Below are 24,157 nucleotides of genomic sequence, written 5' to 3'. Positions count from 1 at the left end.
AGTTTTACTGCCTTCCAGCCCTGCAATTTGCCAAAGGTGACGTTGATCCGCAATGGGTTGGTTTCACCGTTTCATCTCTACCTCTCTTATCCTCCTGAGTGGGCTTGGCCGCTCTGTCCATGGCGCCACCTCCAGCACTTACTACTTCAAGCACTTCAGTACTTCTGGTAGTATCAACCCATGGTACAACAACGACAACTCGTGGGGGGTGTCTGCCCCAGGCGGCACCGGATTTGTCGTGATGGTTACTGGGGAGGACTGGGGCACTTGGTCGCCAGTTCACACTCTGCCTAAGAAGATCAATGATCTCAACCCGGGACATAAAACCTGGTTTAGCCAGACTTCTGCTCCTGCAGCGGGCCACGGATATGACGCTTGGTAAGCTATTGTTTTCTTGGAAATTAGTTCGAGGACTTATTCAATTGATCGAAATAGTTACGATATCTTCATTGACCCAAGTTATGCGCCAACTAACCGCAATGGGAAATATGAGATCATGATTTGGGTAGCCTATCAGCTCCCTAATACTCCTCTATCCGATCACTATGATTCTAAGGGTGTTGCGGTTCCGTGGGCACAAAATGTGAACCTTGGAGGCAAGGCATGGGATGTTTACTTATACCAGTGCGTTATGCTACATTCATATCAGCCTTTGACACTACTGATACATAGTTGATAGTTGGCCTACCGGCGATCTGACTATGAGTTACGTCGATCCTACTAACTCCGGTTGGTTCTCGGGCAGTTTATCGCCATTCTTCGAGCATGGCATTAGCAATGGATGGTATAGCGGGGAAGACTACTTGACTAGCGTTATGGCAGGTTGGGAATTCCAGCAGGGTGAATACTCGGCTAGTTCGTGGGGAGCGGTTGGATTCTGATGTGGGACGATGGATAGGAAGTAGTTGGCTGCGAATATGTAGTTTGTTAAGTTGTCTTTCCCTGTGAATGTTTTGGAAACCGCTTGTCTTAAACGTGATTGCGGTTACGAAGAATTGACTAAAACTCATATTCCAACTTTCAAGTGCTGCCAGTCACCAAAGGCTATGGGGCATTTGCTTTTGTAGCGACTCCCCATCCAACGGTAAATCTACAACTTCAGGGTCTAGTAGCCCTTATATTCGTACTGGAAGATATTCAATTCAGATATCAAACGCTAAGCCCAGGACTAGGTGAATTTACTCGCACTGAATATAATAATAAAGGCTCCGGTTGCCTGATTTCGACCGTTGGCCCCTTTTCCCGGGGGCCGTATTATAATAGGTCTCGAATCGTTAGGCGTTTTTAAATCATTTTGAATTACTTGAAGCATTGTAAATATTTGAGATCGTCTTGTATATTTGAGTGAACCTGTTTTACTTGGTACCTTCATATACATACTTCCAATCTGAAAGTGTTACATTAGCCTCGGATTATTGTGAGAGGTGTGAGACCGCAAGCAGAGTTTGGAGACCTCCTAAGCCTCTTCGAAAGAGCTTTCTGTTTCAAATATCCGTCCTGTGCCATGGCGTTGGACAGTCGGCAGCCAAGGACTATCTACCAACCCGGTTGCCAGAATGCAAAAATTAGACATAATCTATTCACCCAGGGCAACAAGGCAAAGTTTTCTCTACTCTCAACGACCATTTCCGAGCACATATTATACAATAGATATTTCGAGTCAACCTAAGGCCTTTCCCATCTCCAGACAACAGTGAAGTGACTTGACCTAGAATGAGAAGTGAGATTATTAAGCTTTGCCAAAGTTGAAATACTCGAGTTCGTTCGAATAATGCGAATACTCTGCTTGGTCCGCACCTACGGAGGGCTGTCTGCTTTGAGTAGAGATGAGCGGGCGGCTTCCGGGAGTTTATGGATGGTCCGCCTTGGAACCACGGACTGACGTGGTTCAATACGTTGAGAGATGAAGTGTTCGAATGCTGCATTAAGGCGTCCATGGATTGGGCCAAGTTAGACGTAACCAGGATGTACACATGTACACCCCACTAACCTGGCTTGTGGTAAGACCATCTCAAACGAGTGTAATTAAGGAATAGACCTTCAATCAATTAATTAGCCCCAGATACTTAGTTCCACCTGTTCTCCGCGCCTCGTGTTTACCAGAACTCAGAGATCGGATATTCACTGTGGATATCATCCGAGAGTCTTAGCCGTGCACCACAAAGCTATAAATGTGAGCAACCCTTCGATTTTCTGTGCCGTTCTGCTTGCAAGCCGAGCAATTTATTCCCAACACGTGCAGTGTCTGAAATTCACTCCCAAGCACCATGCGCATTTTTCAATATGTCCTAGCCTCGCAACTTACCCCTTCGCCTGTGCAGCTTCTGCATTATCTGAGAGGGAGTGATGTCTGAGAGGGAGTCATGCGGGCTATGGGATACAATTCAGGCAGACCCTATACCATTTACCAAAACCTGTGGGGTACTAAAGCCGCTACATCTGGATGGCAGTGATCTGGCTTAGATTATCTGTCCGGAGACCTCGTTTCATGGAACACTGTGTGGGACTGGCAGGGAGGTCTAGTCATCATCAAGTCTTACGCCAATGTTGAGTTGAAATTCAGCGCAAGACAATTGGGTTCAATTTCAAGCATCCCCACAACCTGGCGATGAGGGTAAGAATGTCCACTTCCCCCCGTTCTTTTTATTTGTCCTAATTTTTTTTTTGCAACTTTCGTGTCTCACGTACTTACTATTATTTTGACAGTTATACCCGCTCAAATATCGTTGCCGACGTGGCATATAATATCTTTACCAGCAACTCCCCCGATGGCCCAGGGGCATATGAGATCATGATCTGGGTTGCTGCCCTCGGTGGCGCAGGCCCAATCAGCAGCACAGGCAAGCCTGTTGCCACAGTCCAGATTGCTAGAACCACCTAGGACCTCTCCAAGGGGCCGAATTCCCCCTGGAAAGATTTCCGTTTTGTGGCTCAAACCGAGCAGACTTCTTTTAATTCTGATCTTCTCGACTCCTTTGAATATTTGATCCACAACCAGGGAATGCCTTCGACATGGTATTTGAGCCAGATCGCTGCTGGTACTGAGCCGTTCTCGGGTTCCAACGCCCAGTTGACGACCTCAGACTACGTTCTCAGTATTCACTGAGCCAGTATGGATGTTTTGACTGCGGGGGCTGTTCATATGGCCCAACCTTGCTTTGGTTATACTACTCCATTTTCAACTATCTTTCTCCTCCTGTATCCCTCTTTTGTCAGGCAGAATAATATCACGTCTTAGTGGCGATTCTTTGCCCGGCAGGCAGCTATGCTCGGTGAATTATCGCCTCCAGTTGCACCTCAATTCTACGGAACAATAGTGTAGATTCCCCAGGATATTGCAAGGAGCACAAGGGAGCTCCGTCCTCGTCTGTACTTGCTGCTCTTGGTTCCGAGCTTCTACGCTCAAGGCTACTGTGGCAGCCCTGGAGAGAGGGCTTGTGTATTACGGGGCTTCATGGCATACCCACCCGGAGAAGCTACGCAAAGCGGGCCAGAGTAAGAGACAGGGCACGACTGTGGCTAGACTGTGGTGATGTGAAAGGCTGAATGTACAAATTCAAGGAGCAAGGAAACCAAACGCAAGGAGGCAAAAATAGTTGTTGCTCGGTTCGCCAGTTTGGGGATTTATTTAACACGTTTCGACGGACTTCAAGTGCGGCAGGGAATAGTTAGCGGCCAGGCCGGCACATGCTGAGTAAGCCGATAAAGTACCATACGATATATTTACCGCCTTGCTTTCCACTTTATACCTCATAGGCAAGGTAAGGCTTGAATTTCCCCCAAAGCCTACCAGGCCTACTGGTGATGCACGCCTTAAGCCTCATCCACCTCAGAACCGAAAGCATATACCTCCAGCAGGGGTCGCAAGACTGGCGATTTGAACACGGAAGCATGGGTTGGAGCAGGAGGATTAATCGCAAGGAGCACGCCGGGCCGATCGCGAGGAGTTGGAGAGGAACGCTTGTAGAATATCGGGTTGTGCTGTAGAATATGATCAATATCAGTTGCTCGGTTTGAAGGGGGTTGGCCACAATATTAAGCTCGTTAATCGACCAATCAGAGTGCTTCAATCAAGAAGGAATCATCAGATATCATTGGATGAATATCAGGAGGGGATGGTCTACGCTGGCTACGCTGCGATCGATTGTCAAAAGGTCGAAGTCTACATAGAGACGGTGGCCAGAATTCTACTTACTCAGCATGTGACGGCCTGGCCGCTATTCCGTGCCGCACTTCAAGGACCTATTATAGCTTAGACTGGAGAAAATAAAGATGGAGTTATGGGGCTAAAACGGCTAAAATCAATGGGGTAAAGAGAAGTGTGGACCTGGAGGTACAGATGACAAGCAACGCCTATTACCCCAGATCTTCGTTCGTCCGACTCCGGTGGAGAAGGTATTGAGGAAAGGCTCCTATGCCCGGACATGCAACATGTTCCAATCGGTGTGGGAGGACCGAGTTGTATAATAGGCAATAGTTGGTATAGTGTATTGTGGAGAAAGCGAACAATCTCGGGCATTAGCCGAGCTGCTCTGACGACTACGATTTAGAGTTGTCAATTATCAATGTAGCGCTCGTGTTGCGGGTTTGAAGAGATCTAAATGGACTGAGTACTCGGCCTCGAGGCCGCTGAATTACTTCCATTGGCTGGACAGTCCCGCTTTACATCCACATCTACGGAGATTGAACCCCGCTCCGCATTTAATCGTCCTCATACTCCCCGCAATTCAACGGGTAAATAAAGGATAAAGTCGTCGGCCCCGTTCTAGGTATGGAACTATATCGTTCTGTATAAGTCGATGTGGCTCCTTGGAAACTTAGCAAGATTACGTGCAACAATCTTTGCTTATTCTGGCGGGAGGAGATGTCCCGACAGTATGGTATGGAACTTGGAAGGAACATTATTTAAAGGGTAACCCTGTTAGCACAACCTCAAAACCCTGGCGGCACGACCTTTTGCCTGATTTCTGCCTGACTTTTGCCAAGCCTTACATACCATACGATTACTAATTTAACCACCCTCTTTCGTCTTATACACACACACATCCTTTCTTTCTTCTCTTCTATCTTCTCCTACTAGGCCTATCACATGACCTCCTACTACTATAATCATATGACCTTAAATATATTCAGGCAATGCACCGGGGGGATACACGATTTTTTTCGCACCCCCCTAAGTACCCGAAATCTTGATATTTTTCGGTCGGATCTTTTACATCTTTTAATCTGATAGCTGGTTCTACCTAAATGTCATATAATATCCTAGAATTATCACGTGGAAGACCCTTAACCTATAGGGTTAGGTTAAGCCTGGATTTTTTTGATGGGGGATGCCAAGGCTAAGGCCTGCGGGTAGGCTAAAGGATATGTGTGTGTAAGAAGAAAGAGGGTGGTTGAATTGGTATTGTAAGGCATGAAAGGCTTGGCAAAAGTCAGGCAGAAATCAGGCAGAAATCAGGCAAAAAGGTCGTGCCGCCAGGGATTTGAGGTCGTGCCAACAGAGTTACCCTATTTTATTAGTTAACTCTTCTTTTAAAAGTATACTAAAATTATAATACTAACTGTTTTCTGTGCGTTTTTAGGTATATTTATCGAATTCTTAAAGCCATTTAAATATAATATCTGTCAGCATATAAAGAATGAGAAATACATCGGACCCTGAACAGCGCGAACATATATATCTAAGAAAGCTGAATATGCCGCCTATAGTGCACTGTTGGCCTATTAGATATATCATGTGACCGTTCCGTCCTTCGATCAACTATCCTAGTCCGACAATATCTGAATTAATATAGCTAGATATGAGATAGTGGACACTTGGCGAACCAATCAGCTGCGGGGGCGTAAATAACTGGACAATTTTCCTCGACAGTATTTGTACTCTAGATATTTGGATTGTTGGCTAATATGGGATGCGTGTAGGCGGAGATCTAGCGGGTTTGGAAGGCGCTCATTGGAGTTGATCGGACAATGATCAGCATTTTACCATCTTCTCCCAACTCCTGAAAAGCAGCTAAGTATCTGAAAACCACCTTAGCTGAATTGAGCGGCATTACCCTTCGCAGATTGGACAGTGGCCTGCTGCACAGTGCGGGGTGGTGGTAATTGGGCGGCTTTGGCATTCTCTCATTGGAGTGGATCGGATGAAGAATGGTGGCATTTACTATCGTCTTGTGTACTGTACTTCTGCGGACATCAAGTATCCGAAACTAATTTAGCTGGTCTCTCCATCCATCAAGTTCTACAGCTCCTCATTTTCGGGATTTGCTGAGCACGGTTGCAGAAAGTACTGTTGACACTTTCGAATCCTGGTGGGGTTTTCTCGTTTTCCTGACTTGGCCTGTCCTCATTTCCGGTCCGAAGAGCGAGTCAACTGATCCACTCCCGGATTCCAGGACCACCTGTCTACTTGGAAGTAAGATTCAATTATCACATCCAATTCGTGAAATAGTAGCTCTCCGTAGAGGAATACGGTATACAATTGGGGAACCGTAGGTCCAGTAAAAAATGCCGCTATACAACCGCTGAACCGGGCTATCAAGGCCAGCGGTGCTGATCCCTGAGGGACCTGATTCTTCAATTAAAACGCGACGAATGGGCGAATCACGCTCTGATCTAGATTGACTCAGACTTAGTATATAAGATGAGCCGTGTTTGATCCATGAACTGAAGCTCTAAAGCCTATGCGAGCTAGTGGCACAGTATGGATTAAGTATGGTTTACGTTACTAAAGCGCACTTGTAGTGGTCGTAAGGTAGAACAAGGCTGTTCAGAATTATAGCCCTGCTTTGTATAGTCGTGTTCACTTCACTTTGTAGATTTCGTTTTCTGGTTGTTATCTCGAAATATGTAAAGAGCGATAGTATGGGCGAGAATCGCAGCCCAAATTCAGACTAATCAACAAAGAAAATCTCGAAAATCCCTATTCTCCACTCTCGAAGAGTTGGGGTTAGTGGCCTCCGAAAGCTTGTCGTCACCGGGATGGGCGAACTCGGACAGGAATCGAAGCATCCATTGATCCAACCGGAACGTGGTGTCCATTGAGACCCGGCAGGCCTGGTGGAATGCCCGAAGCCGAAGGAGACACAAGTCTAACGTGGGCCAGAAGGTTCGAAGATGCTGTAAGATCTCGAAATTGCGCTCCAGCCGTATCCGCGCAATCTTAACATCCTCACCGTCAACACCGAAGAGCAGAATATACAGTTGGACAGTGGACGAGACCACCAGAATGTGGCCAACCATACTGTACAGCACCTCACAGTTCGGATTGGTCTTGGCAGTATAGAGAAGCTCACAAAGATTGGCGGCATATGTCTTACACTTGTTCGCATAAAAATGAGTGTTCGGCACTGACTCATGACGGTCCTGTTGGAGAAACCGATAGAAGAGAAGCTGCCCGTAATGGTAGTATCCGATATGCAGAGCGACAAACGTTCGGCCTAGCCCTTCGGAAGCGTACCGGGCCATATTCCCTGGTGTATCCCGCATGTACTCGGGCAGAGCAGCGTGCCACTCATCCAAATGATAAGATGCGTTCCTAACGGCAGTTTCTAGCGCGGCGCCATCGGCTTGTCCAATCACGGCCATTTTATTGATCCCGTAGACTTCGGCCAATATTTGATTCAATTTAATCATTTGCGCAATTAAAGATGCCTCGGGACGATGCGAGATCTTGACCGAATTTGTGCCTTCTCGTTTCAATTGAAGGAATACTCTTTCATCCATCGGCAAAGCGACATCATCCCGATGTACTGTAAGTCGAGGAAGACCCAGGCCGGTCGATGACCAAACGTCAGTTAAGCAAAGTGTCCACCAGACTGTGTTCATGCTTTAGTATCTTATATCGTCGCTTTGAGAGAGGCGGAAACGGGAACAGACCTCGAAGGTCGATTTCCTTATCAAGAGGAGTAACTTCGGTTCGATTAGGTAGGTCGAGGAGCTGCGCGATCCGACAGGCGGCCGCGTAGTAGACTGACTCTACCGCGGAATCCCCTTCGGCCACAGCCGCTGCGCCGAGCAAAATGCATGCTTGGACTGTGGTCAAAGAGACACTGTCGAGGTCTAAAAACTGTCTGCACTTAGTGATATATACCCGACCCCTTTCACGGGCGTCGGAGCCCCGAAAGAAGAGGTTGCTTGAAAACCTGAATCGGATCAGCATGTTCATAAGGTCTCCAAGCTAAATCAATGCCAGACCTTGCAGATAGGGCCATCATCCCGTAGAGCAGGACGACCGGCGCTCGATTGTCCAGCACATCCTGAATCATACTCGGTTTGTGGAACAAAGAATGGAATTGGTCATGAATAATGTCGAAGTACAGCCGAGTAAGCTCCTCGCAGATGGTCTTTGGTGGAAGCCTGCCTACACTCTCTTCCACGGTCGCGTCTCCCCCGTTTGGCGCCGGAGAATGAGCTCGTACACTGCGTTTGGACTCGGGCGCTGCGGGCAAGGGCGGGTTTTTGCGAGAGCACTTTACCCCCCTGACTGTGCAGGATGTACAACCCTCGCCGTTCACCGTGATCTCGCATTTTCGCCTCCGCAGACTAGAAACCGTCAGCTCACAGTCCAGGTGATGGTGGGAAGGAAAGTGCTTCCACCGGCAGGCATAGCACGCTTTCGCGGGTCTCATATTGCTTCAGTCAACAATATGTTCTGTCTTCACTGCTTGTTAAATTGAACCTATTTCCAACGGTTGCACCTTAATGTGGCGTAACAACAACTAGGCCTATAGACACGAGGACGCGGGAAACACTCCGTTTTATATAGAGTGACACAGCAAAATTTTTGGAATACCTCGGGACCAATTCACTTACCGCCTACCTCGATACGCGTAGTAAGGAAACACGCTAAACTGCAAACAACGCGTTGGTTGCAAGATGATTTAGAACTTGTTTTCCAATATACTCGATCATATCTTGCTGGCCTACTAAATCGCTGATATATGCATACAATTCAACTGCTGACCTTATGGCTCGTTCAAAAGAGCTTACGCCAACGCGTCGGGAGCGTATACGCAAGCTGCCTGGTATTAGCTGGGGATATAGGCGTATTCATCGTCGATATCCCTGGATTTCACTCTCAGCTCTCAACTATCGCAAATAGTATTAAGAAAGAGCCTGGGAGGAAATTAGGCGTCTCGAAACCTCGCTCTGGCCGTCCGAAGAAGCCTACAGAGGATGACAAAGCCCGAATTCTGTAAGTTGTTACTGAACAACCACATGTGACTTACCAGGATCTTCTTTCTGAGGGTTCGCATAAGGTGAAAAATGATTCGATTCGCCGGCTATTAAATTCCGAGAATATGCGAAAGCGGCGATGCTCCTGGAGGCCTTATCTCGATGAGGAACACCGTCACTACTAGCATAACCGGAGTAGAGCTACTAGGAATCCCCGAGGCTAGTAGGACTACGAGCATATAGAAACGTCTCTTTGTAGTTATTTAATTTGACTTAAAGTACGACCTAGCTATCCGATATAATGATTAATAGATAATTTGACTTCTCACTAAAGAAGCTCCTGAACTACGCACGAAGGTTCGGCACGTCGATATCCACCGCCACTAGCTCTGCTAGGAGGTCTAGGTAGGCAAGCTTCTTATTAAGTAGACAGGATCGAAAGATATAATGTAGTTCACGCCCGAGCGGATCACCCCAAAACACCATACTTAACGCCGTCTTCTGATTCATCCATATTTCGAACACCAGAGGTTTGATTCGATTAAGAATTTTGATGATGCATTTACCCTGCGGCAGGAAAAGCATCTATATATTGTAATCTACATGTGAAGATTCTTTAGATGCGTTACCATAAACTACGCTGTATTTTCGTCAGTCAAGGATTGGATATATATATTCGTCCGTACTTTGCTTAGTTGTCATGAAATGTAGCAGTAAGCTAGAGATAGTATTAAGTCTGTGACCCCTCAAATTCAATAATAATTTTATCTGGCTGTCAAGATATAAAGTTGTAATTTATCGCATTTAGTATTGTGTTTTGGGGTAATCCTCTCGGGCGTGAATTACGTTAGCTACAGATAGGCTCACTAAGTTACTATCGCGGTAGAAGCACGCAGAATTCGTCTAATTAATAGACATAGAGGATATTGGAAATCTGCTAGATTAACAGGAGACATTGTTGGGAATTGTGCGAACGCTGAGGGGGTGGGTTAAACTAAAGGAGTGGTCAAATACTACTAAGACCTTTTTGGGATAGGATGTTCCTCATCCACCCGATTCCCCTAACTAGTAACTATTCGTAAGTGTCACGGAAAGTGGAGAGATTTATTACATTGACGTGGGATTGGTCCAAATGCAACCCACATTTCCTATGTGTTTGTATGTAATATGCAGGTAACACCTCGACATCGGCATTGTCACCCGAATACTTGGTTACACCGCGATGGGACAGCTCAACCTGCCCCTTTTCCATTCGTTCTAGTTTCCTTCCAATCAATCAATCAATCAATCAATCACTCTTTTACTCGATGGTTCCAGTAGTTCTTATTCGTCCATATGCATACTAGTCTATACCGATTCAGCTCGCTTTGACAGTATGGATTCGGGTTAGAGTCGGAGTATGGTGCTGTAACACGCCACAACGGGATGATACCTACTCTCACGTGTTCAATCAGTCAGATCTTTAATCAATCAAGCATCTGATTTTATTGGACATCTTCAGTGCTCGCCAGTTTATCAATTCCTCATCCTGACAGTTTATAAGCTCCACGAGTGCTGCAGGATCGGTGACGCATAAATAACTCTTCACGTCGGTTAACCTAAGCTTATCTTCGGAGACACATGTAGAAAATCATTTTTAGAATAAGCCAGCACTTGCAAGCTATTGTTCACGCTACAAAATTAAAGCACGCTGAAGATAAAGTTAAATCATTCTCTCGATGTCGATACATGGCGAATTAAAAAATCGCATTCAATATGGTGTTTTAGGGTGATCCGCTTAACCGCGTGACACGGTACCATGAATTACGTTGGTTGGGCGGTGGCTGCTGATGACAAGAATATCTAGCGGCCTGGAGCGCGGTCCCATGGTCTGCCCCACGCCTGATTCCTTACCGCCAAGTGAGACTGCAACCCCTCTGTACATCACCTGCAAATGAAGAGTGTAAATACTAAACGATTCTTCATTTGACCCGATCCAATGAGAGAATGCCAAACCCGTCTTTTCATCCGTTGCCCCGTAGTGCATCGGTCTGCAGTCCAATATGCGGAGCCCAAAGCCGCTCCCAGAATATGCACCTACCTTTGTAACTACCGTGGATCCATCGCGCAGCAGGAGTGGCCTATATAACCCATTTTGGTACGTTTGGTCGGCCCATCACTCAGTGTTTTCGCAAAAATGTCTGAATCGAAACGCATTATTTGGCAGACTGGCACTCTCACTATCCATCTCGTCGTTGGAAGCGACGAAATTGTTCGCATTGTGGGCATTCTGCCTCATGATTCGTGCCAAGCGGAACAAAATGCCTTGTACTCCAAGCTGGGCACTGTTCCTCTGCTTGGGGTTCGGCTGAATGGCGAGGGGAATCCGTCGCACAAGTCATCCAAGACGCTCATAGGCAGTTATGTCTCTAGCAGACTGAAGTACCAAAGCCACCATGAGCACAGCGACAGCCAGTCAAAGTCTCTCGATATCATCACGTACGACGAGGTATCCCAGATTTCAGTTATCGCTCGCCTATCGGTATATCTGGGTATCCCGGTGATCCGTTCGACAGCGACCATTCGCAACGACTCTCAGGAAGACATTGTTGTCGATCAACTGTCGCCGCTCATTGTCGGCGCTTTATGTGAAAAATCGATTAGCTGTTGGCTCGACTACACCTTGTCCACTCCAACCAACTCTTGGTTCAGGGAAGCGCAGTGGCGGGATGAGTCTCTTCCCAGCGTCGGGTTGGACGATATCGGCCTTTCCGAGCTGCCCGGTCCTCACGAAGCGTCAATGGCACACCACGCCATTTCAAATCGTGGAACCTTCTCAACAGGAACCTATCTGCCAATGGGATTGCTGAAAAAGAACGATTCCAGCGAGACCTGGCTGTGGCAGATTGAGAGCAGCGGGTCATGGCGCTGGGAGCTCGGGGATTTTCAAGAGAATGTTTATCTGGCGTTAGGTGGCCCGACAAACAAGGATCACGGGTGGAAACACCGACTAGCTCCTGGTCAGTCATTCGCCAGTGTACCGGTGGCTCTCTGCCACGTTCTGGCCCATCCAGACAATGCCTTCGCAGCCTTGACTGAGTACCGTCGACGTATCAGAAGGCCTCACAAGGACAACGAAGAGCTCGGCCTGATATTCAATGATTATATGAATTGTCTTATGGGTGATCCCACTGAAGAGAAAGTCATGGCCCTCGTCGATCCTGCAGTGAAGCTAGGTGCACAATTCTTTGTCATTGACTGCGGCTGGTATGCGGATGACTGCGGCTGGTGGGACGACGTTGGCCTTTGGGAACCGTCGACTAAACGATTTCCGAAGGGTCTGAGGTCCCTATTTGATTATATTCGGGCCAAAGGGCTCACACCTGGACTGTGGGTGGAGCCGGAGGTGGTCGGTGTTCGAAGCGTGGTTGCGGACATGCTGCCAGCGGACGCGTTCTTCCAAGAGAATGGCCGACGCATCGTGGAGAAGGGCCGGTATCAACTGGATTATCGGCACCCTGAGGTCATCAAACGCATGAACAAAGTGGTTGAGAACCTCATCCTTAAATACGGGGTTGGATATTTCAAATTTGACTACAATATCGAAGTAGTCCAAGGCACAGATACAAACACTTTCAGTCCCGCTGATGGACAGCTCGGGCATAACCGAGCCTATCTCGAATGGGTTGGCAAACTTTACGATCGTTTCCCGGACCTGGTCATTGAGAGCTGTTCTAGTGGAGGTCAACGCATGGACTACGCTCTTCTAGCTGTTCACTCACTGCAGTCGACGAGCGATCAGCAAGATCCAGTCCGATATGCTGCCATTGCAGCTTCCGCACCGACAGCGGTCGCACCGGAACAGAGCGCCAGCTGGGCGTATCCACAGCCTGATTGGGATGACGAGAAGAACGTGATGACAGTTGTCAACAGTCTGCTGGGCCGTGTCCATCTCAGCGGCAGGATTGACATGCTGAGTTCGCACCAATTGGACCTCATCGCGAGGGGTATGCTCGTCTATAAGCTGTTTCGTTCTGACCTAACAACCGGGCTCCCGTTCTGGCCGTTAGGCCTTCCTAAATGGCACGACAATTGGTTGGCACTGGGTATTGCGGCAACTAGCGGGGTCCGGTATCTTGCTGTGTGGCGTCGATCTAGCTCAACTAATCTCTCCCTACCCATTCCCGCACTGAAAAGCCGGGACGTTGAAGTCAAACTTTTGTATCCGGAGATGTTTGAGGGAAATGCGCAATGGGATTCAGACAAAGGCACTTTATTGGTTTGTTTGCCCTCTGTTCCATGTGCGCGCCTTTTCCGACTCTCGCCAATCTGAGCGATAATAAGACGGTTTTATAGGCCTCATTAGCAATTAGGCATGGTTTTACGGGTATTAGCTTCCATTGACTATCTAAATACTCGAGGGAAACAAAACATTTCTCTCCAGGCTTGATGTCTTCGTTCAATGATACAGCGCGCTCCAAGTTTGTTCCTAACTGGGACACACTATGCCAAAAAAACATGGGGGTATACCACAAGTGTCAAGAGGTTGGCTGGTCCCAGAAGAGATGATATTTCGGATTTAGATAATGTAGTCTGACTGTATGCTATTTGTGTTGCCAATGTCTCCTTCGTTTTACTTTCCACCGGTTTACGAAGCTTTTATGGCATCAACTCGTACGATCTATGGGATCACGCTCAACCTTAGGGGAGAGTTATTCCATGCGCAATATTGCAATGAACTATAGAAAGATAACACCGTTTCATCAGTGGAGGCCTTGATCTGGCTTTCCTTATGGAATATCTAAGGTAAGATCCACTCGGCGCTAGTTATCTTTTGTTCTCCATGTTGAAGATCCCTAGAGCTTATGGTAGCGTCGTGGGATGTGGCTGCATTAGGTACTAACAATTCAAGGGAACATAGCAACAGGTGCAGCAAACAGCTATATTCTGCCTGTTGCAGCTGAGGTAAGGACTTAGGATGAAGGACGAAGCAAGAGCATTATCGGACAACGATGTCTGCTTTGGGAAGTTTTGGGAGGTTTGCACTTAGCAGCATACTGCCAATTTCCTCCCACTACCCTCTCATCCCTCGGCTTCGTTTATCTTCCTGAAATGATACAGCAGGATATACCATCTTGGCTCCCGATCGCAACACTGCCAAGGTTTAAGCTTCGTGCATTGTTCGGAATGAGCTTAAAGAACCAGACCCAAAGACCCACTTGCTAAGCGAATATTCTTAGACAACCTCCGATACTACCACCACTTCCACCATATGATAGGTGTTTCGTAACTGTAGGCTTCGACCTGACAATCTCCTCATCACGACCACAATTAGTCATATCTCCATAATGGACGCAAAATGCCTCCACATTGTGCAGTTTCTGACCTGCCAATCGGGAACCACTTTTATTCCTGTGTTATTGGTCTGCAGCCGTAGTTGTGAACCCGACAAATTTCCCATGTTTCCTAGTCTGGCGACCCTGGCGCTTATAAGTGTTCGGATTCAGGCTTCGCACAAAACTCGTCTAGTATCCCATGACAACAGGCACAATGGGGGCGTTTATTGTATAGTAAGAGCTTGCGGCCCAGCCCGCTTGTCCCGGACCAAAGACTGCGCTAGTCTCAAAGGTATGGGTTACCCCGTAGCCAGAATATGATTCCAGGATCGAGCACGTTGTACCGGTAACTCCACGCCTTAGCAACGCCAACAAAGCGGGATACGGCGCTGGCTATGGCGTTAGCAGGGCAGGCAAAGGTGGTATCACCGTACGCGGCCGAAGCACTGGGGAAGTATGCTGCGTGGCCAGGAAGGGGAGCTATATTCGCGTATTTATGATTGATCTTTTCTAGTTGCGTTTTTTTGAGATGTGGGTAGTTGGCACGAAGGAAAGACGAGACCTCCGCGGCGCTAGAGGTATTGTTGGCACCAGGAACCCTCGTTGGTAACGTGGCCCACGAGCATGGGTATATGGGCGAACTGGCTAGTCGCGAAGAGGGTATGGATTTGGTCGGGGATCAACTCGCTATCGATGACGGGTAGCTAGTAAAAAAGGGGTAGGGGATCGCTAAGTGCGGCTTCAGGGCTCGCTGCCTGGAGAGCAGAAATGTTTATCTTTCGTAGACAGTCCACGGACGAGCAGCCAGTCGACCCTAGCAGCCGCTGATATTGAAACTCTATTTCTGAGATAGTTCGAAGTGTGGGCCAAAAAGGACTCTTAAGGATTGCTTCGACGAAAAAGGTCTCTTTATCGTGGCCTCTGTAGGCCGTAAGATGATGTGATACTGATCCACCTCTAGCTGACGAGCCTTGTATGACAATATGGCTCGGGTCTCCGCCGAACTAAATAAGAAATAATTGTTAGTGTCTGTAGTTCTGGCAGAACTCCCCGAACGCACCTTGCTGATATGCCTCTGGACCCAGAGAAATAGCCGGCGTTGGTTGAGAAGGCCGATATTTACGTCTGTATTATGCCCTAAACTGTTACTGGAGAGGAACCTAAGGACGCCAACGCGGTAGTTGAACGTAACTACTACTATGTTAGCACCAGAAGACAGAATGAGCTCTGTGCCGTTGTAGTTTGCATTTTCCATCGCTGCGTATCCGCCACCTTGAATATATATCAATACCGGTAGGTTAGACTCTGGAGTAGTATCTGAAGGTTTGAATACGTCGACGAAAAGATAGTCCTTATCTAGACCAATACCAGGCTGCTGTCCTGTACCCGGGCAAAGACCGCCGAACTATAATGGAGGAGGTGGGCTTAGTCAAGGTTTCGATATTGCTAGCGACAACATTCTTTATCACATGACCTACCTGTGATGCGTCTTTTTCTTTGTAGCTGTTCTCTGGCTCTCGAGGCGCTCTAAACCTGAGTTCACCGATTGGGGTCCGCGCATATCACATCCCCAGGAACTGATCCACTCCCCCTGGAAGTCTGACACTATGGTACTTCGAATATCCAAGGTCGACACTTGGAGAACCTGGTTCATTATGTCTGGGGGAAAGTGTCACAGCCAAGCCATTTGCTTTTGTAGCGAGACAGATGCCTGCGAGAAGCTTAAGTCGGGCCATGTTGTTTTTGTTTACCCGCGAAGCCCCATGTCGCGAGATGAATTGCGCAATCGATTGTTGCACTCTCAGCCAATTGATTGGTTGTAAGTCATAATTAAGCTTCTGGGCACTTCTGGGCACCTTTGTACTGTAGATACATGGAAAAAGGTTCGAAGCAGAGGAGCGAATGTGTTGTTGATTACCACTTTTCGGATAAAAAGGATGCTGCTGCTGAGCTACCGGGAACGTATTCCAAAATCCCAAACAGCCACCGGGTGTTATAGATAAATTCATGCGGTGATACATTCACCCGGGCGGGCCAGAATACGAGCGGCTGTTAATGTTTACCAGAGTGAAACATGAGTAAAATTTCCTCACAGGAGCGATACTGTGACTAATAAGTGGCGGTTTGTGGTTGCAAAAGGCGACAATAATTACGTTCGCTGTTGTCCAATCGGCCCATTCTTCTCCATCGTCGGCACCGGGATTCAGCAAGCCTGGTTGGTTGATCTTATTCTTTTCCGCAGTTTACCCCGTGGGGTTGAGGAGCGGAAAGCGGAAGCGGTCGACCTGCCGTTATTAGTGGAGCTATCCTTGTGTAGACTATTCCATGTTCGGAATAGGTAGATTTATTCCGCATAAAGAGTACTTGCAAAGCCCACATTGGACCTGTGATTATATAGACAAAATTCCAATCTGTGGCATAGCTAGCTTAGTTTCACTCCACCTGCGCTGTACGTAAAGCAGACCAACTTTGCGATTTCATATCAATGAGCTAGCCAGAACAGGATAGGCTAACAATCCTCCTCGGACAAAAGGGCAGAAGAAAGCGGCTAAGCAGTAAATCCTATTTCATGAATAAGAATGATTGATTCAAGAAAGAACCAATATCATACGATAGGTTGGAACATCTTATAGATTATTTCCCCCGTAGATGGCTTGTCACCCCGCAATGACAATGATACCTGAACCTTAACAAGGTATACTTTCAACTAGCGCGATACAAAACAACGGAGCCTTTGTCACAGAACGAATCGCAGCACCCGCTTGCTTAATTATCACTTTTTTGAAACCTGGCCTCGGGTTGTCTTCCTGACCCGAATGTTATCACCTCGGTGCTATTGTGGATGCTGCCAGGGCGTGCTAAGATGTCTTACCTGGCGGATCCCGGTGAGATTAATCGAACATGGCAATAGTTTCAAGTCCACCGAAATTACCTATTTAGGAGTATATTTGCCTGAAGGCTATCAACAAGTAAGCGGCCCCAAGGACGGTCTGGTCCAATCATATGGGATTATTAAGGGTGTGCTGGTCTCGCCCCAGTTTCCCGCTTTAACCAGCTCTTTGTTCTTTGTTTCCTCAAACAATTAGTCAAATTATCTATCTAACTACAATACCTTAATCTGTCACTCTATTTCTAGGTCCTCGCACGCATGTAACTCATGCCCTGCAGCGAGCAAAAATTGGCAATCCGACCTAGAAGATCAGTAGCATACACAATAACTACTGCACTTGGAAGGTGGCATTTCCTCGAATGTCGGCAGAGCTACGCCCCACCAGCACCTGGAACGATCCCTTCTCAACCACATACTTCATCCGGCTATTCCACAAGCCGAGGTCCTCAACTTTCAGTTGGATCTTCACAGTTTTCGTCTCGCCAGCATGAATAAAGACCTTTTCGAATCCCTTAAGCGACCGATTCGGCACTGCCACGGATGATATTTCATCCACCACATAAACCTGCACGACTTCTGCTCCATCCTGCCCTTGTGTATTTTTCACATCCACACTTACCGTCACTGTATCCTTTCTTGAGACAGTTTGCCTGTCTAAGGTGACTTGTCCATACTCGAAGTCAGAGTACGACAGTCCGTACCCAAATGGATACCACGGCACAGGAGTCCCTAGGACGTACTGGTGGCCGAAGACAAGCTCGCCGTTTTCCCCGATAGAACCAGAGTCCCTCCCCCACTCGGTCGGTGATCGGCCAGAGTTCAAAAAGTCATAGTAAACGGGGAGGTCACCGACAGAGTGAGGGAAGGAAACTGATAGCCTGCCTGAGGGGTTGTAGTCTCCAAAAAGAACATCTGCAAGGGCGTTACCACCTTCCTCTGACGGGTAGAATTGTTGTACGAGCGCGGAAGCACTCTTAGAGAGCCAGGGCTCACTGATCGGTTTGCCACTAGAGAGGACGACGATAGTAGGGATACCAGTGGAGACGATGGCTCGGACAAGTGCACTTTGCGCTCCGACCAGGGAAAGGTCATCGACGTCCACGTGCTCGCCGGTGCTACATTCCTCGTTAGATATTTACTAGAATATCGGTGGGATGGAAGACTCACGTTGCGTTCAGGCCTTGCCAGAGTTCGTTTTGGTCGCGCGACCAAGTTCCCACGACAACGATGGCAACATCGGATTTCTTGGCCGCGTCAATAGCTTCCGCAAAACCAGACTGATCATTGCTCCATCTTTCGCATCCCTTGGCGTAGTGGACGTGGGCACTTGCGTTGACAGCAGCTTTAATTCCGTCCAACGGTGTGACACCGCGGTATTGGCTTCGATATGGGACGTAGTCACCATACTGTTCATTTGTTAATTTTGCGGAGTTTTAAAAATTGGGATGTAGGGGACATTACATTCATGAACCCATGCGCCATTGGGCCGATGACGGCGATATCTCCTGACTTCTTCAGGGGCAGAACATTGCCGTGGTTTTCCAGTAGAACAATAGACTCCTTGTCGAGCTGTCTGGCAATGCCAACTGCCTCCGGGGTGTGAATAAGATTTTTCCACTCCTCCGGTGGGGCACCTGGGGACGGATTCTCAAACAGACCCATAGCAAATTTAGCACGGAGCACTCTGGAGACTGCAGTGTCGACAGTCTTCATGTCAAGTTTGCCCGACTTAACCAGGTCCGGAATTTTTTGGAAGTTGCTGCCAGTACGTCAGTGCCGCATTTTCCCTTTCTCAACGATCATGTCTTACTATGAGCCACCACCCATCTCCACATCATTGCCAGCAGGAAGGGCCATAAGCGTCACTGCGTCCATGTCAAGTGGAGAGCTTTGGCAGAGATGGAAGGCATTGCACAGGCGATCTGTTGCTCCAGCATCGCTAATCACGAAGTACTCATAGCCCCATTCCTTGCGAAGGATGTCCGTAAGAAGATGCTCATCTGCAACGGCCGGGATACCATCGTACCTAGCAAATAGAATCAGCCACCAGGTCCAGGTACTTCAAGGGGGATAACGAAAAACTCACGAGTGGTATGCGCTCATGATACTCCAAACACCGCCATCGACGATCGCCCGTTTAAAAGACGGGAGCCAACTAGATCATAGGTCAATAAAAACCCCCATCGCACGAGGGAAGAATTCACGCACGTAGTCCTCAAGTGCCGCTCACCCCCTTGAACAGGGCCAGTATTGAGGCCCTGCTCTGGCATGCTGAATCCCGCAAAGTGTTTAACCATTGCAGAGACATTGAGGCTTTGGACCCCAGTGACGTACTGGTATCCAATCTCGCCGGCCAGGTAAGGATCTTCCGAAAATGTTTCCTCGACCTGTATCCAAGTTAGTTCTATTTCCAGCAATAGGACCAATGTGGTTGAACTCATACCCGGCCATAGCGTAGCTCGCGAGCAAGGTCAACAACTGGAGCGAACACCTGTGTGACACCCAGGGCACGAGCCTCCTGGGCAATAACCTTTCCCATCTTGTGGATCAACTAGATCAACCGTCAATGTCGCATTCTAAAAGCCCAAGCGGCCGCCGCGCAATCTTACGTCTCGGTTGAAGGAGCATCCGTATGCAATAGGGGAGTTGAAGATGGTCGCATTTGGGACCAAGAAGCCGTGAATACCTATAATGTCGTTAGTCTGGATCAGAGAATACAAGATGAGGAGCACATACCCTCAGTTTGAACAATGGCAGGAATACCGAGGGTGGTATTTTCCTTGATGTAATCTTGCGCCTTTTTGATGTTGGTTGCAAGCCAGTCCCATGGAACTGGGTATCCAACTAGCAAAAGACGGTTAATGACGCCGTAGTTTTAATGACAGCCGTTAAGGACATACCATAGAACATGCCACCCTTTGTCTTGATGCTTTGTTCCAGGCCTGTGTAATTAAACTGCCCGGTGTTTGTATCCATCCAATCGGACATACCGCCTGCAAATTTGTTAGCCGTCCTGGACAGAAGCTGTCGGTGGAGAATTCTATCCCCGTACCCTGCAATAACTGCGCCGCTTTCTCCTCAATGGTCATTCGCCCCAAAAGGTCAGAAACACGATGGTTGATGTCCGCCTTTGGATCTTTGTAGAGGGGTGGTGCACCATTTGCAACGGCAAGGCCCGCATAGAGGAGCAGTAGCCCCTTTGAGGCGAAATCAGAGAACATGTGGAGTGTTGGTGACTGGAGGCTCTGGAAAATTAACAATTGAATCTCAGGAGAAGACTTAGTAGATATTGAACAGATTGCCACCTTTGCGGTTTGTTTTATATCTAATTGACGGGGCACCGGAAACCGCTGCGGAGCAATGGAGCTTTCTTGGTGCGAATGGACATGGAGCTTGAAACCCTAGAATTAGGCAAAAATAAAGCGAATCAAATGTACGATGGTTATACGGGGAGCAAACGGTTTAGCCTCAGCCTAGGCAGTGATGGTAAAGTAAGATAAATTGCGCTGGCCTGGAGACATGATTATGGAATAGTGGAGTGCCAAGAGCCCCGGGTGCCACCGTAAAAAATGCCATTTAAGGGACAAATCCCGAGGGAATTGTATATCAACATAGAGCGGCTGACCAAGTTTGCCAGACCTCAAAAGAGATTACTTAGCTACGGAGGCCGTCGCAGGATCGGTGGATATCTTATCTTCCGCTCCGCAATCGCAGATGTGGAGGTAATACCTAATCCGTAAATTTTCAGCTTTGCTGTAGGATCCACAATGCACTCGCGGAAAATTTGCGGAGAATAAAGTTCCAAACTAACGGAAATCATACTTAGCAGGCGATGAAGAAAGGTACTCTGGGGAGTCTCTGCCTTTTGTGGCGCCACTGTACAAATACGAGCCCAGGCACCCAAGGACATGGTAAATTTAGCTCGAAGGAGTGAATCAGTATTCTCCGCACTGTCCAATCAATTTCGTTGATGTCCGCCGGTAAGTACGGCTTTGAGCAAGTCTAATTGGTTGAACCTTAACGTTTTCTACACGCTATTGTGTGCTGATTTTACCCGAGCTTTCATACCCCTACCCCGCATACTCCAGATATACGAGCTTTTCCGACTCCATTCAATCGGAACGTACGAATTGCTAGTCCATGTTCGAAAACCAGGGTCTCTGGCTCCCAATCTGGCTCGCAATCGCACCTGAACAAGCTCTGTGATCTGCTGTGCTTATTAGCCTAAATACGAGTCGAGGCAGCTCCATGGCTGGTTCCCTAGCTCTCTCCGCAACTCACCCTATCCTCCGCCATGCATGCGCATCCGATTTAGACGAGAAGATGCCGCTCGGTCCACCGGAACTCCATTATATGAAATGGGCTGGGGTTCCCTAGCAATCGAGGCATTTCTGCTAGGAGACATCGAGACTGATTTCAACTCCAACCTTACAAAGTTCTCGATCGACAAAATTCTGTGCCGGGTACGTTGAAGCTGTCCACTGCCTTGATCATCAGCCCTCAATATGGCGACGGACATGAACCGAACCGAGATCACTTTGGAGAAGTCGGCTGCCCATCATCTGGAGGATACGCTGGGCGTTGGTGCGGTCCTGGAGGCGAAGCAGGCCACCGATGAAGAGCATGAGCAAACCCTCTGGCAGGCCCTGAGAGCTAATCGCAAGGCTGTCACATGGTCCGTCCTAATTTCCATGTCGATTATTATGGAGGGATACGACACCATCCTGATGGGTAACTTCTTTGCGTATCCAACATTCAATCAAAAGTATGGCCACTACTATGGCGAAGAAATTGGCTGGCAGGTGTCGGCCCCTTGGCAGACCGGGCTGAACATGGGTAGCACAATCGGTGCCATTTTTGGTGAGTTGTGGGATCTTTACCGAACCTGTGGTTGTGATAGTCGCCTCTTCGTGCTAACCTGGCCCTTTTCCCTAGGTGGCCTCCTGAATGGTTACTTTGCCAGTAAGTACGGGTATCGCATGGTGATGATAGTTGCGTTATTCTTCATGACCGCGTTCATCTTTATCGTCTTTTTTTCCAACACCACCGCCGTCCTCCTCGTGGGTCAGATCCTCTGCGGTCTGTCTTGGGGTGTATTCGCCACAGTCGGACCTGCGTATGCGTCAGAGGTCTGCCCTACTAAGCTGCGTGGTTACCTGACCGTCTATGTCAACATGTGCTGGGCCATCGGCCAGATGATCGCATCTGGCGTGCTTTATGGTCTATTACAAAGGTCAGATCAATGGTCCTACCGTATCCCTTTTGCCCTCCAGTGGGTATGGCCTGTACCGTTGATGGTTATTTGCTGGCTGGCCCCAGAGAGTCCGTGGTACCTGGTCCGCAACAATCGTCTCGAGGAAGCCAAGAACAGTATCCGTCGCCTGGGAGGAGATAAGACGGAAGATCAAATCCATGGCCAGTTAGCTATGATGGTCCACACGGCTAAGCTTGAGTCTGAGATCGAAGGTGGCACTACCTACACGGAGTGTTTCAAAGGTGTCGATTTGCGCCGCACCGAAGTCTGTTGTATGGCCTTTGCCGGCCAGATTCTATCCGGCAGCTCATTCGCCTACTCCCCTGTGTACTTTTTCAAACAGGCCGGCATGAATGTCAACCGAGCATTCCAACTAGGCGTGGGTTGTACCGGAGTGGCCTTGGTCGGGGTTATCCTGTCCTGGTGGTTGATCACTTTCATTGGCCGACGGACCCTATACGTTTGGGGCCAAGGTACTCTCTCTATGCTCTTATTCCTCATTGGAATCGTCAGCGCGACCTCACATACTCCCGGTGCCCTGTGGGCGCAGGCGTCGTTCTGCTTCCTCTGGCTATTCGTCTTCGCGCTGACCGTCGGCCCTATCACCTATGCTATTGTATCAGAGATTTCCTCGGTGCGGCTGCGACCCTTGACTGTTTCCCTCGCGCGTACAGCCTACCAGATAGTCAATGTTGTTTCACAGGTGTTGCAGCCTTATTTCATGAACCCCACTGCTTGGAATGCGTCTGGCAAGACCGGATTCTTCTGGGGCACCACAGCCCTGCTTATGTTCATCTGGGCATTCTTCCGTCTACCTGAGCCCAAAGGCCGCACCTATGCTGAGCTTGATATTCTCTTCGCGACCAAAACTCCGGCACGCAAATTTGCTTCTACGCACGTCGATCCTTACGCTGTCGGCGCGTCGCCATCCCAGGAGGGTCTTGTTCGCCCTGAGGCAGCCGTCACACAAGAGAGGAAAGAGTGAAACGATTGGCCAGTTAGGATATCTTGTATTGCAAAAATATTGACCTTCTCATCCAGAGATCACTTTTGCACTGCTTTTAGTGGACTTCGTTGTAGGGGTGATTGACGAGTTAGCGAACTCAGCTTGTCTAATGTGAATCCTTCTGACATGGTTTCTTGTCTTTACTCTCTATTGATATTCAGAGGTTTACCAGTCTAATACTCGTTTTGAAACTTATGGGAGCCTTTGCGCCTTCGGCTTTACTGTCAATAATGTGTTCGAAGCCGTAGCTCCAGTAGTAAATATCAGCTAGTGCGGATGCGGCAAAACAGTACTGTAGCATGCACTCCAGCTAACAACCTCCTCCGTCCCTCAGTCGGGTACTGGCTGATGGTGCGAATCTGTTGGTTAGATGTAAACAGCCTTGATGTGAGTGTATTTATGTCTCTGCATGAATCTCACAACAGTGTGCCGAATCTTGTGAGATACTAACACAATAATTTCATGTCCCTCGGCCATTAAGGTATTCCGGCCCTGTAGAGGGGTACCCGATTTTA

The 24,157-nt window shown here is 48.2% G+C and overlaps 7 protein-coding genes across 7 annotated transcripts; 4 read left to right on the top strand and 3 right to left on the bottom strand.

Moving 5' to 3' along the window:
* Nucleotides 1–52: 52 nt before the first annotated feature.
* Nucleotides 53–881, top strand: N7473_013263 (uncharacterized protein; the record flags this gene model as incomplete). The annotated part of the gene is made up of 3 exons (XM_057159202.1): nt 53–378; nt 436–624; nt 680–881. 3 exons carry the CDS (start codon nt 53–55, stop codon nt 879–881), a joined length of 717 nt encoding a protein of 238 aa, XP_057001938.1.
* Nucleotides 882–2,346: 1,465 nt separating this feature from the next.
* N7473_013262 (uncharacterized protein) lies at nt 2,347–3,106 on the top strand (the record flags this gene model as incomplete). The annotated part of the gene is given in 4 exon segments (XM_057159201.1): nt 2,347–2,449; nt 2,464–2,551; nt 2,707–2,857; nt 2,882–3,106. The coding sequence occupies 4 exon segments, from the start codon at nt 2,347–2,349 to the stop codon at nt 3,104–3,106; spliced, it is 567 nt and encodes a 188-aa protein (XP_057001937.1).
* Nucleotides 3,107–6,897: 3,791 nt separating this feature from the next.
* N7473_013261 (fungal specific transcription factor domain-containing protein) lies at nt 6,898–7,587 on the bottom strand (the record flags this gene model as incomplete). The annotated part of the gene is made up of 1 exon (XM_057159200.1): nt 6,898–7,587. One exon carries the CDS (start codon nt 7,585–7,587, stop codon nt 6,898–6,900), a length of 690 nt encoding a protein of 229 aa, XP_057001936.1.
* A 3,766-nt stretch (nt 7,588–11,353) lies between these two features.
* N7473_013260 (uncharacterized protein) lies at nt 11,354–13,489 on the top strand (the record flags this gene model as incomplete). Its single annotated transcript, XM_057159199.1, has 1 exon — nt 11,354–13,489. One exon carries the CDS (start codon nt 11,354–11,356, stop codon nt 13,487–13,489), a length of 2,136 nt encoding a protein of 711 aa, XP_057001935.1.
* A 1,084-nt stretch (nt 13,490–14,573) lies between these two features.
* On the bottom strand, nt 14,574–15,118 carry N7473_013259 (uncharacterized protein; the record flags this gene model as incomplete). Its single annotated transcript, XM_057159198.1, is given in 4 exon segments — nt 14,574–14,681; nt 14,706–14,767; nt 14,796–15,064; nt 15,084–15,118. 4 exon segments carry the CDS (start codon nt 15,116–15,118, stop codon nt 14,574–14,576), a joined length of 474 nt encoding a protein of 157 aa, XP_057001934.1.
* A 2,592-nt stretch (nt 15,119–17,710) lies between these two features.
* Nucleotides 17,711–20,603, bottom strand: N7473_013258 (uncharacterized protein; the record flags this gene model as incomplete). The annotated part of the gene is made up of 11 exons (XM_057159197.1): nt 17,711–18,497; nt 18,550–18,788; nt 18,844–19,141; nt 19,193–19,408; nt 19,469–19,537; nt 19,591–19,769; nt 19,826–19,933; nt 19,992–20,068; nt 20,119–20,226; nt 20,283–20,375; nt 20,435–20,603. 11 exons carry the CDS (start codon nt 20,601–20,603, stop codon nt 17,711–17,713), a joined length of 2,343 nt encoding a protein of 780 aa, XP_057001933.1.
* A 1,284-nt stretch (nt 20,604–21,887) lies between these two features.
* N7473_013257 (uncharacterized protein) lies at nt 21,888–23,621 on the top strand (the record flags this gene model as incomplete). The annotated part of the gene is made up of 2 exons (XM_057159196.1): nt 21,888–22,242; nt 22,318–23,621. The coding sequence occupies 2 exons, from the start codon at nt 21,888–21,890 to the stop codon at nt 23,619–23,621; spliced, it is 1,659 nt and encodes a 552-aa protein (XP_057001932.1).
* Between the last annotated feature and the right edge of the window lie 536 nt (nt 23,622–24,157).

Source organism: Penicillium subrubescens, assembly GCF_028828155.1.
Source record: "Penicillium subrubescens strain IBT 31985 chromosome Unknown utg000014l_segment0_segment0, whole genome shotgun sequence".
In the NCBI taxonomy this organism is placed as follows: domain Eukaryota; kingdom Fungi; phylum Ascomycota; class Eurotiomycetes; order Eurotiales; family Aspergillaceae; genus Penicillium; species Penicillium subrubescens.
The sequence above is the reverse complement of the archived record's forward strand: the minus strand, read 5'-3'. Positions and strand labels throughout refer to the sequence as shown.